Below are 18,056 nucleotides of genomic sequence, written 5' to 3'. Positions count from 1 at the left end.
TGTGAATCTGGGATGGATACTGAAGATCGCAGGAGATTGGACAAAGGGAGAGCGGATGGGTGAAATGCATGAAAAAAGGCAGCCTGCGAGCAAGACGAAAGTTAGAGACGTTTCACAAAAGACAGAGAGTGTGAAACAAAGATAGCCAGAAAAGAGAAAGAAAATAAAAGGGAGCGCAGGAGCGGGAGAGGTATTGCGCTTGTGTGTGTGTGCGAGCATCTTACCGTTGTGCTGCTCGGTGTGATCGGAGAGGGCCGAAAGGGCTGCAGAGGGCCTGGAGCTTGGCTGGCTTCGTTCCCAGTCTCCCGCTCCGCGCTGGCTCTCTGCCAGCTCCCTCTCTCTCTCCCGCTCTCTCCCCAGTCCGGGTGCTGCAGACGACACACACCCCTCCTTTTCCTTCAGCTCCAGCTCAGAGAAACGCATCATCGCACGCTACACAGACACACACACACACAGCACAATCGTGAAACCAGATCCAGTGTTACGAGCACCAGCTGTAAAGCCTGTCTCTCGTGTGCTCCAGTACAACAAAAATAGAGGAAAAAAACAGAATAAAACTTGCAAAAAATAAATCTGCAGTGAGAGTAGAACAGGAGCTAAAGCGCATTAGAATAAATTCAGCAAATGCATATCAATAACTTATAACAAAAACTAACTGATATAGGTGAAATCAGGGAATTCATTTTACTCAAATTTGACCATGCAATTTTCAGGGCCCCTCAGAAAGGGGGAAAAGGAAGGAAATAAAGTCTAACTTCACAACTGCCTGTGGGCGCAAAACCAAGTGTTACTCATTTCAACTGATTAGTAATTTAAAAATAAAATGAACTGACCTCCCAAAACGCAGCTGGTTGACTTAAATTACTGTCCTCTTGTGATAATCCTTCCATCTAAGCAATCAGAATGGGGCTCAATGTCTTTTTCAATGATTTGAATTGAATATTTACACAAATTTAACACATCTGCAAACAAACATTAACTTACCCTCATACACAAAAATATGGGGAAATTCATGATATAGTTGAGAATGCTACAGCTTCTTTAAATGATAGAAACTTCAATGTAAGATATGTGGAAATGTGTAGAACACACTGGGCTTATTTAAAAGGACTTTCCAAAATGTGTGGGCTACCTGAAATTAGGGCATTGTCTTCCATCAGCCTCTCCCTTGCTCTCCCTCAGTTGCGCGACTATGTGTGTGTGCGCTAATGACTCTGCCAGTCGGCGAGCACTCTGTTCGCTGCTGCTGGTAAGAACTCTAATCTTCCCCATCAGGAAAGAATGGGCCGGATTTCACTTAAGCTGGGAGGGCTGCCACCACGCACGCGGCTAGTGGGGGCCTAGGGATGTGCATGTGTAAAGAGAGGAATGGAGTGCAAGACGGAAGCGTGTAGGAAAGAGTGTGCGATTATGTTTTGGTATGCCCCGCACACACCGGTCTCCAGGGCTCACCTGCAGGTTAACAGTTGCCTGCAGCATTATGTGCTAGCAAGGCCACGGCATGCACGCACACACACAAACACTCAGCAGCTGAGCTTCCGCACGACTGGGCAAAGCAGCCACAGACGGCACTTTGTGTTAACCCTTTCAGCCGTTGACTGAACCACAAACTCAAGTGCGTGTGCTCTTGTACAAACACCCAAGTTCTCTCATGCTAACTGTAGAACTGCTGCCATTAAAGCCTGTTTGACAGATTCACAGCAGGGGCCCAAAAACTGCTAGAAAGAGAGAGCAGGAGAGGGAGTGTGGGTTACGGAGATCTGTAATTAGCAAGGCGTTCAATATAACCGAGTGTGTTAGTTAGATACGGGTGCCCGTTCAAAGCCGGAACTAAGGTCATTGAGCTATTTTTAAAGAGAAGCTGTAAATCTCAGGATGGCTGGGAACTTTATCTAATTCAATGACAGCTACTGGTACATGAAGAGTTGACCAGGGAACAAAAAATATATGAGGTGTTCTTACATTATAGCACTCTTACTTGACCTTAAGGGATCTGAATGCTTCTCAAACTGAAAGTGTGACAATGACATGTGACATGCTCAAAAACTGCACAAACTTCCCTATTCATCCCAACCGACATACATGAATTGCAGAACTCACCTGCAAGGCTCGCTGTTCCCGGCTTAGTTTGCTGGAGTCCGCATACAGCTCAGTGGTGACGCACTTGAAGCGGTCGCCAACATAGCCTGAGGAGTTGGCTATTCTCTTGGCCAAGCTGGATCTCTTGCTTTTAGACAAGCCGTGTCCTTCCTCCTCATCCTCATGGGAATCTGCATCTTCTGGCACATCCTTGCCCAGGTCCGCATATTGTCGATTAGCATGGTGCCGATCAACTTTGAATTCAGCACCATCAGCTCGAGCCCTTTCGCCGGAGGTCCTGGCACAGCGCAGTGTCTGCTCTTCCAACATGTCAGGTAGTGGGCTATGCTCAGAGGAGCTTTCCTCACTCTGGCTGTGCACAGGAGAGTCAGACTGCTTCTGTGGCCGAGGTGGACTGCATACCTCTGCCCGCCACTCTGAATCAGTTGGCCAGGATACGGCAGGCTGGCCGAAGCGCAAAATCTGCATGAGCTCTGGCTCTTTCCCCTCAGAATTACTGCCACTCTCATTCCCCATCCCTGTCCCACTGCCGACTGGCTTAGCTGGCTCTTTGCATTTGGCATTGACGGCACTATGTTCGTCTGGCTCTGGACTGCCATCTGTGTCATCTTGGACCAGGTCGATACAGACAATCTCCTCTTTATTCACTGTGTGAGGTTTGCTCTGAGACTTTGAGCCCAAAATGACTTGCCTCTCTGACTCCCTCTCAGATTTGTAGCGTGGGTCTGTGTCAGTGATGCTTTGGCGCTTGTACGGAGCCTCATCGTGATGCCAAGGCTTGTCCAGGGGTCTGTGCCTCAGTTCCAGACGCTCAGTGACTTTGTGGTCCAGGGGCAGGTGGGGAGACATTAGTGGATGGACCATCTCTTGTGAGTCGTGGTAGGTCAGATATTCTCCATGACTGGGTGGGATTCCATATGGGATGCCGGGTTTGGGTGGTAAACGTGCTGAATACAGACTGTTAGTGCTAAGCAGAACTGGATGAGGGTACACTGGCCCTTTTCCTGACAACTGCAAGTGGGAAAGGGAAAGACTCTCGGGTACTGGGTATGAGAGATATCTGTTAGAATATGCTAAGCTGGGAGGAAGATAAGTTTCACCCTGAGGCATGTAGAGGTGGCTTGGAGCATGTCCATTCTCCAAATGTGATTGCTGAGGCTTAAAGCCAATTTCAGGGGTTTCAGGTTTTTTGAGTGTCTTTGAGGGCTTTGTAGCTGTTGGGGTCTTTTCTGGTGGGTTGGGAACCGACTTTGGCCATTCTCCATTAATCTTGGGAGAAGGTGAGACAGATGATGGCCGAGATGCTGTAGTCATGACAGTAGGGGCAGAATTTGGGATTGAGCCATTGTTTTGGTTGTCAATTCTGGGACAAGAGGAACTTCTTGACTGTGGCACCACATGTTCAAGATTCTTATTCTTGATGATGCTGGAGCCTTTGTTTTGACTTGCCTCAGAGCTGATTGTCTGGGTAGGACTTGGCACCACCCAGGAAGATGGTAAAGTGCTAATTATCTCAGGCCTTTCTGGAGTTTTAGAAGAAGTGCTTACTGTAGAGGATGATGGAGAAAGAGTTTCTTTTAAAAGTTCCCTGTTTTGGGAAAGTCCATAACGGGCAGTAGAGGAATAGCCAAGCTTGGCTAAGGCCTCTAACTTTGGGGGGTACCCATTGGTAGGTCCTTCAAAGTCCATGATTTTGGCAGACAGGTCTAAAGGCTTGTCTGCTGGGTCTTTGGTAATAGGCCCCTGTTGAGGTGTTTTCTCAGAAGAGGTCTTAACAGGAGAGCTGCTGCTCTTTCTTTCATTCCCCATACCTCTGTTGGACTCCATGGTTGCCTCTTTGGCTTTAGACTTTTGGCTAGAAGGCCGAATTGGAGAGCGAAGCTCTTTGGACATGCTGCTAATGTAGACAGGGTGAGCAACCAATGGTGAAGATGACGAGGATGAGGAAGGACTTCTGTACAGAGGCTTTTGGAAATCCATAGTGCTATCCACAAGAGGTGGGGGAGGGGGTGGTGGTACTGCAGGCGGCTGAGAGGGGCGTGGTGTAGGGCGGGGTGGCTGCATTACAAGTGAAGGACATGAGTCTACTGAGACTATGGAACTGGAGCTGCTGCTAACACCAATGCTGCTACTGTTGCTAACATTACTGCTAGTGCTGCTTGTGTTTTTGCTGGATGGGGTCCGGATGGACTTGCTGTTGCTGGCACTGTTTCCACTGCTGCTGTGCTGCCTATCACTGGGTGACTGGTGGTGGTGCTGGGTCTGCTGATGTATGGTCTGCTGACCAAATGCTGAGGGCTCATGGTGAATCCTTGGACCAATACTCTGTATCGTTTTGTCCTGGTGGTGCATCATAGGTGACAGTGCAGTAGGGGCAACAGTCGCAGTGGGGATCCTGAGAGGAGGAGCAAGGGGTGACGATATAGGTGCAGGGGGATAGGGGGGCATGTAAAACAAGCGCTCTGTACCAGCTGCACTGCCTCCTGCTCCTGCACATAGAGATTGGTAGGCCAGATGCTGGGGAAGGTAAGGTGGTGGTTGTGACAGGATTGATGCTTTATACATGTTCAAAGTAGTATATTTACTGGAGTCTAAGAAGGAGTACATTCCAGCTTCATGGTAGGGATTCATCCAGGGAACCCGCAGATAGCTGCAACCACCATTGAGACTCAATTCTGGGGGCTTATCTGCTGGTATGACCCGTCTGTCCAACCCTAAAGCATCTGCACCAGTCCCAGTCAAAATCAGCGGCTTTTGAATCCCAGGAGGGGAACTTTTATAAAGTCCAACGTAACTGTTTGCAGTCTTTCTGCTGTCGAGAGACACATCTGGTTTGTAGAGCAAGTCGGGGATCCTGTCACCAACATAGCCCTTTTCAGTCGGCAGGGTCCGAATTCCTGGAGGATAAACCATCCCTCCGTGAACATGGAGGCTCTCCCGCATCAGGCTGGCCCGATCGATGCCAAGTGCACTGAGAGGGTTCATTCTGCAGGTTGTACTCGCATCCACCTGGGACAAAAGAGCAGAGGGTGGTAAGGGTGGGAGGAGAGTGAGTGGAGAAGATGACAACAAACAAAGAGCAATAAGATTCAGACAATGAACAGACAAGTGAACAAAAGGCCAATACAGATTAACAGCAGGTTCAATCCATCCTATCTTTATCGCCCTTCACTAAATGAGAGGGCAGATTTATCACTGAAATAAGAGACTGCATGTGATAAGAACCACAAAAATGAATCACAGCACATGACAGACACCACAAGTGGTCATTTTATATAAACATCAGACGTTCTTATTAAAAGGTCAGAGAGAAAAGCATCTCTAAGCATCTCTTTCTAATCACAAACTGATTCATACAAAGTAATCTGATGATTTTTCCACCACCTTAAAAAAAGCTAATAGGAAATTACAAGGACGTCACAGCACATTAGTCATTGCACTAGTCAAGGTCAGAACAGGCGAATGCAGAAAACATTTTTAAATGTCAGCTGCAGCGAGGTTATAGTGCGAGAAACGCAGCAGCCTTGATGTATGCTTTCTGGGCAGTCTGGCAGACAGCAAAGATCGGTCTTCCCATCTTACCTGAGAGCAACCTGGGAGTCAAATTATGCCAGTCCTGGCTTGTGCATTCTGAGATAATGCATCTGTCAACAATGGAAAATTCTAATGCAAGAAAACAGGTGATTACGCTCTTTGCAAGTATGACAGGTTGATATATTTCAATGTGGGAGGGGATAGTTTAAAGTCTGTCTCTCTATGAAAAAATGAAATGACACAAAGCTGTTCTCACACGACTAACTAAAAGAGAATATCTGTTGATTACATGCATGAGTATGTATTAAATGAAATGCTTACCATGCTTTGAATGAGGACTCTATTTCTCTGTTAGTTCTCAACAGATTCCCTGGTCTTCACCATCCCATAAGGATAATTTTCTGTTGGATAAAAAAATGAAGATATTATACATCATGCAGCTCTTGAGGCAGAATATTTACCACATTCTATTATTTATTCGAATACCGTTTTCAGTTCAGGGTAAACACAATGAACCACAGTGAAAATGAACCTTGATCACTGAGTGGAGAAATTGGCATACTACCGCTAACATGAGCAGAAAGAGGGAAAATGAGAAACACATCTTCATGAGGCCTTGGCCTGCTTTTCCACATCCACATGCCTTTATTTGGTCACCGGGCCACGTGCCTTGATCTCAGAGCAAGTGCTCTGCATAAGGAATTCCTCTACGTTTTGTACCCAGAGACCAACGCGGGGGGGGGTCATCATTACAGTGGAGAAAGCAGCAATCAAAAGCCCACCCCCTCCCCCCAAAATACTGCCGCCCAGCCCCACGGCTTGGCAAGACATTACAGCGGAGCTTTGTTGAGTAGGCGAGCAGCGCCTCTGTTATTGATGGCTCTACAGACCCCAGATTTCAATAACGCAGAACCTAGAGCTTATCTAGAGACATGGCCACAGTCGCTGCTATTGAAGGAGTGAGACAGTTTGCCCTCTGTCATCAATCAAACCAACCTACACACATACACACACAGATGTGCATGCATCACTTCCATAGCAACCTGTGCTGCACAACAGCTTTAATGCATAAGCAGAATGTATTAATACAATTACAATCTATCACTAAAAGCGATTGCATTTATGCAAAACAGTAAAAGATGCATTGCTATTCAGGCTAAGCATATGCACTTGAGTAGCCCTCTTGCATTTACACGTGAAGTTGAATTATTGTTCTATAACTACACCAGCATTAAGCCGCCATTAAACTTAATAAACGTAAATTTTGCCCCTGTTCCCAGAGCGTGTGCCTCCCTTCCCCCATGCTCCTCTGCTCGCAAAGCCTAATCCGACACTGCCGTGGGGAGCGCAGCAGAAACCCACTCGCCTTGGCCATTCAGTCACGTTCTCTGCGCTCTCATTTTCCGTCCCCTCTGTGACCCGCTCTTTCATTGCGCCAGCGGGGGCGAGGACATTATGCATTTGAGGGGCGCTTCGGTAAGAGGGGTACTCACCCCCCACGGAGGAAAGAAACCTCCGCTCTCAAAGACATCAATCACAAGCCAAGCTTGCCAGGCGCTTTGTCTGCCATTTAATGCAGGTGAGCCAACACCGAATCGAGCTGCATGGGCTGTTTTAACTTTGTTTCTAATCACCTTGGCTTTCAAACTAAACAAAAGACTACACAAAGGTTAAACTTTGCTACGTATTTTACGTTCTTTAGCCCCGCCATTATTAAATGCTTGGAGCAGAAAAGGAATTGGTTTGTAGTTCTTGTCGTTGCGCGCTGCGCTGCTCAAGAAAATAATACTGTAATTTTGCAGCGCGTAATGTTAGGCTCACTTTAAAGCTAATAGACCCTGCAGGTAATGCGCAAAATTATAAAGCAAATAAAAAGTACCCACATATATACATTCAAATGATGATATATAGCCTATATAAAAACTAAAAGAATTAATTACTACTAACAAAAGAAAATAACGTTTAAAAATATGCACATTAACAAAGAAAGATATTTTTATCTTTGAATTTGCCATTTTGTATGCAAGAATAAAAAAAGACCAAAAGAACTATACCTAATACTTAGTATATTTTACAAGTAAAAATAATTATTTTCGATGCCTACCCAAAGACGTTTGCGTGACAGTGTGGCACGGATAAGCCAAAGGCACTACCAGGCGTGAAAGCCATTGCATCATGTTGTTGATAGAAGAACACGAGATGATGTTATAAAGTGTGCGGAGCATGAAAGAGAGTGTTAAATGTTTAGCTCCTGAGGTGTGAGTTTTTGCAGTAAGGCCTCAAGTGCAGAGAAAGGAAGGCCGCTGAGATCTCCACCTATAGGAGCCCCAGAGGCCCCGCCATCAGCTCTCCAACTGTGGCAGATCGCCAAGTCTATCGTTCGCCGAGCCGACACTCTCTACTGCTCTTAAAGTGGCAGTAAAATGTTTTATAATATCCGTAAGCAGGAGATAAAAACAAAGCCGAATGAAGGGGGGAATACAAGGACAAAAGTTTTTCAAGACACGTGAAATGTAGGCCTATAGCCTACTAAAATGCATCGCATGCCTCCGTAACTTATGAAAAGGTATGAAATAAAGCCCTTATGAATAAGATATTTTCATTAAAGCGCGCCATTTCAAAGAGAACTGCTTTGCTGTGAAAGGTATGAGCTTATCTTTATTACCTTAAACGCAAAGCGTCCAATGTCTAACTGAAAATAACCATGTCATAGGCTACAATGTGCTCCGGGTAAAATATCCATCCACATTACTGACACTCGTGCACAAATTATCCTAGATTATCACATATTAGCAAAGGCCAAACCCAGACGTGGTATGTGAACCATTTTACACTTTCTACGGTAATTATGAATAAAGCAGCATATTTATTATTTTCCTTTTTAAATGACTCTAAACTCTGAGCGAAAATGCACTTTTGCAGCAGTTTACTTTTAGAATACAAACATATATTATTAGGGGGAAAAACACTGTATTTTAAGGAGAAAATACTTTTATAAAGACTGCACCGCAACGTCAGTTATGCAGCATCTCAAATTACTTTTGCGTTTAGCATTCTGTGATGGAAATGACGTTAAAGATTTTTGAAGTCCTTTGTTGTTAATTTCATAAACTGCATATTATCTTAGAACTGGCTAAAATGCACACATTTAAATAATATTTTCATGCTTGACACACCTGACTAAAAATGTTCACACAGTAGGCTAAATATTGATATATTGACTGCGGGTTAGCCTAATTTCATTTAACTTTCAGTTAAAAAAAAAAATCTAGGTCTGGAAGAAATATTCATTTCATAATATTTATATATAAAATGATTGATTGATAAATTGCAAAATAAACAATGAAGGCATGGTAAATCGTTAGGACAGTATTAACCTGACTTTCATAGGCTATATATAATAAATCAGCCCCATGGGACATAATTGTCTGCTATAAAAACACCATTTTTCGAGAGAAAAAAATATTTAGAAATCTATAGTTTGTCAAACAAACAAAAAATTTTTATATGTATCTTTTAGTCAAAGGGTCAGTCAACATGCATTTTTTCGCATCCCATTACAACAAGACAAAACTTTTCATTTTTCTATGCGCACATGCATTGGCTGGCCCATTATATATGTAAAAAAAAGACAAAAACAAAACATTCCGCGGGCAGGCCTCGGATATTTAAGACGCAACGTGTACAAAAGTGATTATTTGCCTGCAGACATTCAGCTGCGAGAAGCGATACGAATTGCTGCGAGCCCCACGAGCTGGCAGCGCACAAATTCCGCGTGCGGCCCCCGCAGCCATTCCTTTCTCTCGCTCACCTCCCCGTCTGCCGCGTGAGCGCTCTGCGCTGCTCTGAAATGGTGGGTTGCGTGCGTGTACTCTAGAGACTACAGCGCTGGCTCTAGCCAACCCCCTCTCTCTCTGTCTGTCTTTTCTCTTCTTGCTTGCGAATACAAATCGATACGAATTGGGTTCTCTGAGACTTGGGACCCGAGAACTGCTATTCGGAACTGGTTCCGTATTTAAACCCGAGTGACATTCGATTCTGTTAAGGGTTCTTGAACTTGCATCCTTCCACTGATGTAGATCGAACCCTGCGCCCTTTAACGGTGTTTATTGCGCTAATATTCAGCGGTACCAGAACCTCACTAATGAATGTACAGTGCGAAACGTTATAGTACGATTCACGATCGAATGACTTTCCACAACCTGTTCTCCGAACGAATTACTCTGAGCCGGATCTTTTTAGTGAGTCAAATGCACTTGTGATTCAGTTGGACTGAATTAATCTGATTCAGTTACAATTAGTCATGTTCCAACTTCCATTTGAAATGAACCAAGAAATGTTGTTCATAAGGCTCATGAGATGACAAGATCTGCAATTTTTTTTTTCTCCCCAAACATTTAAAAAGTCCTAAAAGAACCTTTCATGAAGAGTTAAGGACGCAAAACAGGCACATTTCTTACGATTCCCGTACCCTATTTAATTCCAGACACCCTAACTAAGGCTGTTTTTAGCTCGTGCACAAGATAATAAGAAGATTATGTACCTCGTCCCCACTTTACTCATTAATATATATCTTGCTATCAGCCGTGTTAGGTGACACATTTTGTTCTGTTATTAAAAGAGGCCACGTGTTAATGATAATATTTAAACGTCTAATATGGATAGCTAAATGTGTGGATGAAGCCACAAAGGATTTCATATATCTTTTATTGCTTCTAAAGCATTACCTCTTCAGGGTGTGTGGCTCTGTTTTAATTGAGAGCGGTGTCTATGTATGATGACTTTGCAGCTCATTGCGTGCTGTTAATCGTTTAACTAATATAGCATTCTCCGCCATAATAAGGAGAGACACCGACTAGTAGCCTAGCTGTTTATTAAAGCACAAGTAGGTTACCTAGATGGTTTGCTATGAGAGAAAAAAACATCCTTGTGGAAGTTGCGCTTCTCATTTTCGGTTCTAAGTAGAACCTAAAGTGACTAGCATTTTCAAACCACGTCTTTATAATCTATTATCTCCAATACAGTGTATTTGTATTTTAAAAAATCCCAGCTTTTAAGGTGTGAGAAAAAAAGCAGCACAGCGCAAAGAAAAGAAAACAATGTATCCATGGGTAGGCGTCGCTCCGGGAGCGCGTAGCGATCTGTGCACGCCGGGGCTCCTGCTGCGGCACAAAAGCTCGGTGAAGCGAAGAGGAGAAGAGCTCTCCAGTTTCAGCGCGCGCCGTCCCGCGGGACCTCTCGGACCGAGAAGAAACTTCAATCAAACCGTGAGTTCTCCAGCGGGAGCCAAACTCCGAAATCCGATCCGCGCGCATCTCTCCACCCTCACACGAACTAAAACGCTGGCGAATAAAGCCAAACGGGCTGCCAAAACAAAAGCAAACTCTGGCAATACGATTTAGTAAAGAAATCAACTGGGGATGTCTGCTCGCGGGTGCTTAGGAGTTAAACACAAAATATTTAATATTTAGCCCAAATGTTTTGCAAATTGTTTTTTTTTTATGAGACGATGAATTGATTTGTTTTGACGGATGTGCAAAGGGTCTATTGACTGTTCCAGATTCATTTCTGAGACGCAAACTAAAATTCTAAACAATAGCAAAAGTTGTTATAAATACACAATATATATTATAAAGCGTCTAAAATAAACAGAAAATAAGCCTTTTGTCCCAAAGAACTTTACTTTTCCTTTTTATGTATTTTTTTTTCTAATAGGCCTACACCTCGGGGCCAGAGCACATTTCAAGCACATATTTAAACAGACTAAAATATTAGGCTAATTCTTCATATAGCGTTATATATTTTGTTAAACACAAAATAACCAGCAAAAAAAAATCATCTAAAATAGCCTATTGACCGCAGTGGGCTGGCCTCTAATGTTCTATCATAGGATATCTCCGTAACCTCTAATGCAGCCAAACTCGGTTATGTGGCTCATTTTGATTTCCGCACGATTCAAGGCCAACATCAATCACTTAAAATATTCTGTGAACTGTGGCACCGGTTTAACTCAGGCCATGGCTTGTCGGTCTAAATTCCACCAGTGGGTATATGTATAGAGCATTACAATACGGGGCAGACATGTCACACATTCCCTCTTGCAAATCTGACGCTGACATCGGAATATAGGCTGGTCTGTCTCCAGCAGACAGGCTCCGTGGGTGAGGAGACCATGCAGGCGTGAGCTCACACTGAGCTGACGGGCTATAAATAAACAAACCCGGAGAGCTGGGGTTCTCAGCAGGGCGAGTCCGGGGAGTGGACGAAATAAACGGTGGAAAACAACCGGTATTCACGCCAGTTCGTATACAGACACTGTAATCTTTAACTGCATCAACAAAAGCAGAGATTAAGAACAAAATAAATGCATGCGTAGAAATATAGTGCGGGTCAAAAAAAAAGTCTTAAAAGTCTAAAAAGTTTGGACCATTTAAGAAAATAAAAAAACTGAACCGCTGTATGGAAGCTTCGATTAGGTTGTATTGAACAGATTGGAACAAATAATGAGCAGATTGTCGGCTTTTATATAACACTAAATCTGTCATTAGTTCCACTCTATAAAGTTTGCAATGTTTGATTTGCTACAAAGTAAAGTCTTATTCAGTTGAATGCTTCAGTGTGTGTGTGTATATACACTCACACGAATTAAGGTTCCAATTAGAAGCAAAAAGGGTTTCGTGATTTTCACATTTAAGGGCAAAGAAGAACTTCTCACTGTCTAGTTCTTCAGAAGAATATCTAGGCCTACATGAAATAACCCAAAAAGTTATAGTCTACATTGATCTAAAGAACCTATAAATATAATATCAAGCACTTTTTTTAATCTACAAAGATCCAATGGGCCAACTCAAAAACTTCTGCAAATGGGTCTTCTTGGGAATCCGTAACAAGAGCTGTTGTGGAAAAACTTGAGAACACACGTTAAGAGTGCATGCAGCAGTACGCGTCAGATTGAAATGCTCTTTTAAAATTGACAGTGTGATTGAGTCAGGCTAAAACACTGGATGCCAAAAAATCTGCGGTAGCCGTTTAGGCAAGCCTAAGAAAATATGGATGAATCCAGGGCTTTCTTTCCACCAGGATTCATAAGGATACGCTCTGACATGTTTGATTAATAGCGTCCACAGCGCTTTAATTATGCAGAATAGCACGTCTCAAGCGTTTAGAAAGGAGACTCCTGTGAAAAATTAACCCACGGGGTTGACTACAAAAAGCAGGCCAGTAACTAGGGGCCTAAGTTTGCCTCAGCATAACCAACAACAACGTTTCTTCACTTTAGCAAAACAATTTTATTTCTGTTTTGTCTAAACTCTTTACAAATGCTAATTTAATAGCTTTTTATCACGGGTGATTTAAATAACACCCATCAAGTCAACCTAGATAAACCTGGGATTAGGTGTCTTATTCAAGGTACAGTGATAATGGTTCATTGATCAGCCCTTGTGGGAATTAAACATACAAACTTTTGGATACCATCGCAGCTCTTTAACAGCTTGGATTCAACCGAGGTTTTCCTACAAAGCAAGAAGCATCAGGGTGCGACAACCCAGCATTGTCTGTTATTAGAAAATCGCACGACAGTCTGCGTGACATAGCGAGTGAAATATTTGAAGTGGAGAAAAATAGCGTCAATATGTCCAAACGGGCGCGCCTGTCGAGGACAAAGAGGTTTCTCAAACTTCAAAGCTCTATGATAGATTATATACAAAACTGTCAGTGTCTTCACTCAGTAGGAACTGGCCAAGACATTTCCTCCCGTCCCGGACACAACCCGACAGCGAATAACTTTGAGCGCAAAAAGGTCGCGACTCGCGAATTGTCTCGTCAACATTCGTGTCTATTAACAAAAGGAGGACTTACTATCTCGCTTCAATGCCTAGCACAGGCTCCACAAGAAACATTTCATTCATTTTATATGAATTCATAAGCTTCTTGTGTCCATAACGTTTCATTTCAGTCCTCTCACATAGCTCACTGAAAAAAGAAATGGAGGTGACCTCCAAAAGTGTATATATTTGTGTTTGGAGGTCACATCCAATTCTTGTTTTCTAGGAGCTTTGTAAGGGACCGAAAGGGATAATTTATTGCAATTTTCATAAGGTTAGCAACCGTCATATTAAAGGGCGAGGCTCGAGAAATCAATAGCGTGCGCGGTGTATCCCGATCGGAAAATGAAAGTCCACGCGCCACCACGAGCGCGCGCTGCCGTCTTATTACTCAACACGAAAAAAATGAACACACGTGAATTTCACAGAAACCAACAGTTCCACAAATCTTCGATTTGATTTCGCTATGAATAGGCTGTGATGCACAGTAAAAAGGTCAGCTACTAAAAAGGAAAGTCCCGTAACATGGGAAATGGTTCGTTAGCTCGTGAAGACAGTCTTCGGACTGACAGAAAAACTTGATTATATAGATTTATAAAATGACAAGCAATGTCTGATATTCATATACAAACACAAACCACCAGCAAGAAATGTCAACAACATCGCCGCGAGCGCGACACCAGTCAGCCCAGAGACAAAATGTTGAAAACTTGTCAGCAAACACAAGTCTTACACCGAAATGTCATATATGTCAAAACAGGAGTCTATATGCGAAGGTTCGTGGTTTAAAATAGTTTTAGGTATCAAAAACAAACCCCTCTTTAGCTTTGCCAAAGGTCCGCACGAAACTGATCGTACGAATTTGCATAGACTGGACAATGTAACGGAACAAACATAAGCAGATAAGACATGGTAAACACCAATAATAAAGCTTAAAACGTTCTTACCTGAATGTAGTGATGCTTGTTGTTCATCGAGTCGCACGGAAAGTATGGGGTTTTCTCTTTAGATGCAAGTTTTCACTCTTTTAGTTTTTAAGATATGCAAAGATTCCCGTTAAAACAAAGAGGATCAGATGCGCCTATTGAAAGCTACATTACTATGTAGCCTATATATAACTCAGGTCAATCTACTAACCCTAGTTTTCTCGTTGTTTTCAAAGGAAGTCCTTCAGAAGTTCAAAGTATCTCCGGACTTGCCGAATGCGAATATCCACTCCTGGAAAAACTGTGAACACGAATAGGAGCTCCATATACATCCATGCAAAAGCAGTCAAACGTAATTCCTTTGATTCACAAGAGGAGGACGGCTTCGACACGAATCGCGTGAATGCACAGGTGGCGAAAAATCCCCGGGGCTCTGGTTGAACTAAACTCAGTCTGCTATATGACGCCTCGCAGCGCCATGTTGGGCTCAGGCGAGACAACGAGCGATCGAGAGCCACGCCGCGAGAACGGCAGCAGTGTGTTTGCTCGTGTGTGCACGGGCCGGTCCTCACACGCACATTTACGGACCACTGGTCAACAAAACCGCCACACGAACTCCCCCTCTCTCTCTTTAATCTAACGGACCGTTTTCCGTCTCTTTGTCCCGGTTCCGATACGCGATATCCCTGGCGCGCTGAGTGCTTTGCGCGACTGCTGCTTGTGTGTTCGTGTCTCTCCGTAAGCGCGTGCAGCGGGGAATGAAAGCTGAGCGCGAGACGTCTCTCTCTCTCTCGCTCTCTCGCTCTCTCGCGCTCTCTCTCTCTCTTACCCAGAAGGCCAGTCGGGGGAACAACCGCAATTACCATAAACCCAGAAGGCTGCGCTCCCTCTGTACGACTCGATGCGCCCGTGTAGAATACAGCGAGAGGGGGGTGTTTCGCACAGCGTACGGGCTCCGTAAACAAAATTAATCGGCAGTGCCGCTGAGAGGCTTCTGGAAAACCACAAAACGGTATTTTCTGATTATATTATAAAGAGAGAAGGAGGTGGTAGGTGGATTTATAGGGTGTTTTAAACCTTATAGATGGCTTATATATATATAAATGTGACTTTTTTTTTTAAGCAGAACAAACTTGTATTTAAAATTTTCAATATAAGATTGATCAAGCATTAAAATACTATCCAACAGAACGCTTTAAACACATTAAACCCTCGTTCACTTTTTTTGAGCACATGAAGACGTACTCAAAATAAAATGGATGCAGTTTGTATAGCAGGAATAGCCTAATTGTGGTTGTACTTTTGCTGTCAAAAAGTCAAAATAAAGATAATTAATTAGTTAATTGGAATGTGCTCAGAAATACACTTGCATAAAAAAAGAGGGAAAAAAAGACAGACTTCGCTGGGGCCTAGAGATATGAAGCTGACGCCAAAGTTTTATTTAAAATGACCCTTTTATGTAAACTTTTAGGCTAAAAGGACAAATTAATGGTGCTAATGTCATGGATAAACTTTCTTAAAATGTTTAATGAAAGTTTTCACAAGGAAACGTTCTTAGTGCAACATTGTTTAAAGATGATGCAATTCTCAGGACGTTTTAAGTGCTAAGAATATTTTTGTAAACTTGGGAACAAAATTCATCTGAACGTTCAAAAACTATTCATCCTATTCAACAACTACTGAAATGGTTTGTCTAAAAATCAATGTTCCTAGCAAGTTACCAGAACCTAAGTTTGAATGTTTGAAAAACATTCAATTTTCTAGAGCATTTAGAACGTTTTAGAACATTAATATGTTAGCTAGGATGACGTATGTTTACATTTAAATAAGAACTCATTTAAGTAGAATATTCGTAAATATGACTGATGTTTGTGGCCGCTCTGCGCGAGAGGCTGTTTTTGTCGCGCTTAGAAGAGGAGCAGGATATTCGCGCGAGCTGCGTGTGTAACAGGATTGCTCGGGGCTTTGACGGAGGATGTATTGGCCACCGCCTGACGGGCAAACCCTTCCCCCACACGCAAGCATCATCCCCGGGGGAGGCGACCTGGAGGTCACAGCGCTGGGGAACGCGCTTAAAGAGCTCGGGAACGTGCTCAGAGTCCGATATTCACAGGCGAACGATTGGTGTTTGAACAAAATTCGGGAATGGAGATATAATGTAATGAAGAAGTCCAGTATAAATTGTAAAAACAGTTACAATTTACATTATAACATAATTCAAAATTAACATATTCATCAATTCTGTATCTAGAGAGATGGCATGATCCAGAAATGTTTTAAAGTCTGATGCCATTTAAAAGTTTTATGATTTTGTCTAATATTTTGGTCACACAGCGTTGGTGTTTTTGTCAAATAAACGCAATAAAGGACCAGTTATACTGTGAAGATTTAGAATTTTTACTTTAGAAAATCTAAATAAAATACGTTAATAAGTTCTTCACAGTCTTATTGATCTGTCTCTCAAGTAATTTATCTAGGCTAAATATTGTAGTATGAAATCCTGCCCAACTAGCATCCAACTCGAATTAACCAGTAGCAAATGAGACTCAAATTCAATCAAAACAGACACCAGCCTATTTGAAGACTATAAAATGTACAATTCTGAAGAGATAATAAAAGACAATGATAATGTTATCTACTGATAAGAAAGAGGCTATGCGTCTTTGAGAGCAACGCTCAAATATGTGAGAATGTATGGGAGTATGAATATATTGAGTAGATGTTTTCAGAGACTGGGTTGGACATACATATTTAAACAACGGGCACTCCCGAATCTCCAAAAATGAATCCCGAAATAAACCGGCCATTAGGCCTAATTTAACACGGCGAGGGCCTTACAGGATATTAGAATTCTGAAGCTGACACAAACGCTCCCCATTCATTAAAATCTAAATAAATAAGAGGCGAGTGTGGTGGGCTTTTGTATTGCTGTTTAATCTGATCTCTTCAAGGCCGCCCCTACCTTCCCCCATGCAGCCTTCATTTATGCATGCATGGGGTCTCTCTCTCCCCCCGTCCCACCCTCTTCAGCCCTCCATTGTGTTCAGTGCCCGAGGCGCTGTGCTTCGCGTTTTCTCGCGGAATAAAGAGACAGGGGAAGGGGAAGAGACGAGTGAGTGGCCATCAGCGCCGGTGTTAATGTCCGCTCATCGAGACATTGTCACTTGCAGGCGTGATCTGTCATTCAAACCTTTCAGACCACGGGCCGAGTTACCGTCTGCACTTGTGAAAACGGTAGAATTGCTCCAGAAATACTTAATATGTGCCTCTATCTATCTAGCCATCTAGCTATATATATATAGCTTTATTGACATGGTAAATAAATAAAATATAATATTAAAAATATAAAATAAAATATTTTAAAATAAAGATAAAAAGCTCTACATTGCTTTAAGTTATTCAAAATACATTAAATAAAAAATCAATTTAAAAATACAACATGCAAAAATGACTGGAAAAATAAACTCTCATTAAAGGCCACAGTTGTTGAAAACATAAGTGTTGTCATATAATAAACTAATAATTAAATTTGCACTTATTTTAATAATAATAATAATATATATATTTTAAATATATGAAAATTAAAAAATATATGAAAAAAGACAATTAATTACAAAAAAAGACCCAAAATTATAAAATAAATAAAGTTTTTATTGGCGTACATGGCTTG

General features: G+C 42.6%; 1 protein-coding gene across 1 annotated transcript in view; it reads right to left on the bottom strand.

Annotated features, from left to right (window-relative positions):
* The window catches only part of LOC107756025 (BCL-6 corepressor-like), a 50,088-nt gene extending 34,913 nt beyond the window's left edge, over positions 1-15,175 (bottom strand). The window contains exons 1-5 of the mRNA XM_016573001.1: positions 14,408-15,175; positions 5,956-6,035; positions 2,101-5,109; positions 834-890; positions 225-432 (exon numbers count right to left, since the gene is read on the bottom strand). Coding sequence (XP_016428487.1) covers positions 225-432; positions 834-890; positions 2,101-5,109; positions 5,956-5,958 — 3,277 coding nt within the window. The 5' untranslated portion in view covers positions 5,959-6,035; positions 14,408-15,175. The remainder of the gene's footprint in view (positions 1-224; positions 433-833; positions 891-2,100; positions 5,110-5,955; positions 6,036-14,407) is intronic.
* Positions 15,176-18,056: the final 2,881 nt, after the last annotated feature.

The sequence above is a fragment of the Sinocyclocheilus rhinocerous genome, unplaced genomic scaffold, assembly GCF_001515625.1.
Source record: "Sinocyclocheilus rhinocerous isolate Xijiao unplaced genomic scaffold, SAMN03320098_v1.1 scaffold1283, whole genome shotgun sequence".
In the NCBI taxonomy this organism is placed as follows: domain Eukaryota; kingdom Metazoa; phylum Chordata; class Actinopteri; order Cypriniformes; family Cyprinidae; genus Sinocyclocheilus; species Sinocyclocheilus rhinocerous.
The sequence above is the reverse complement of the archived record's forward strand: the minus strand, read 5'-3'. Positions and strand labels throughout refer to the sequence as shown.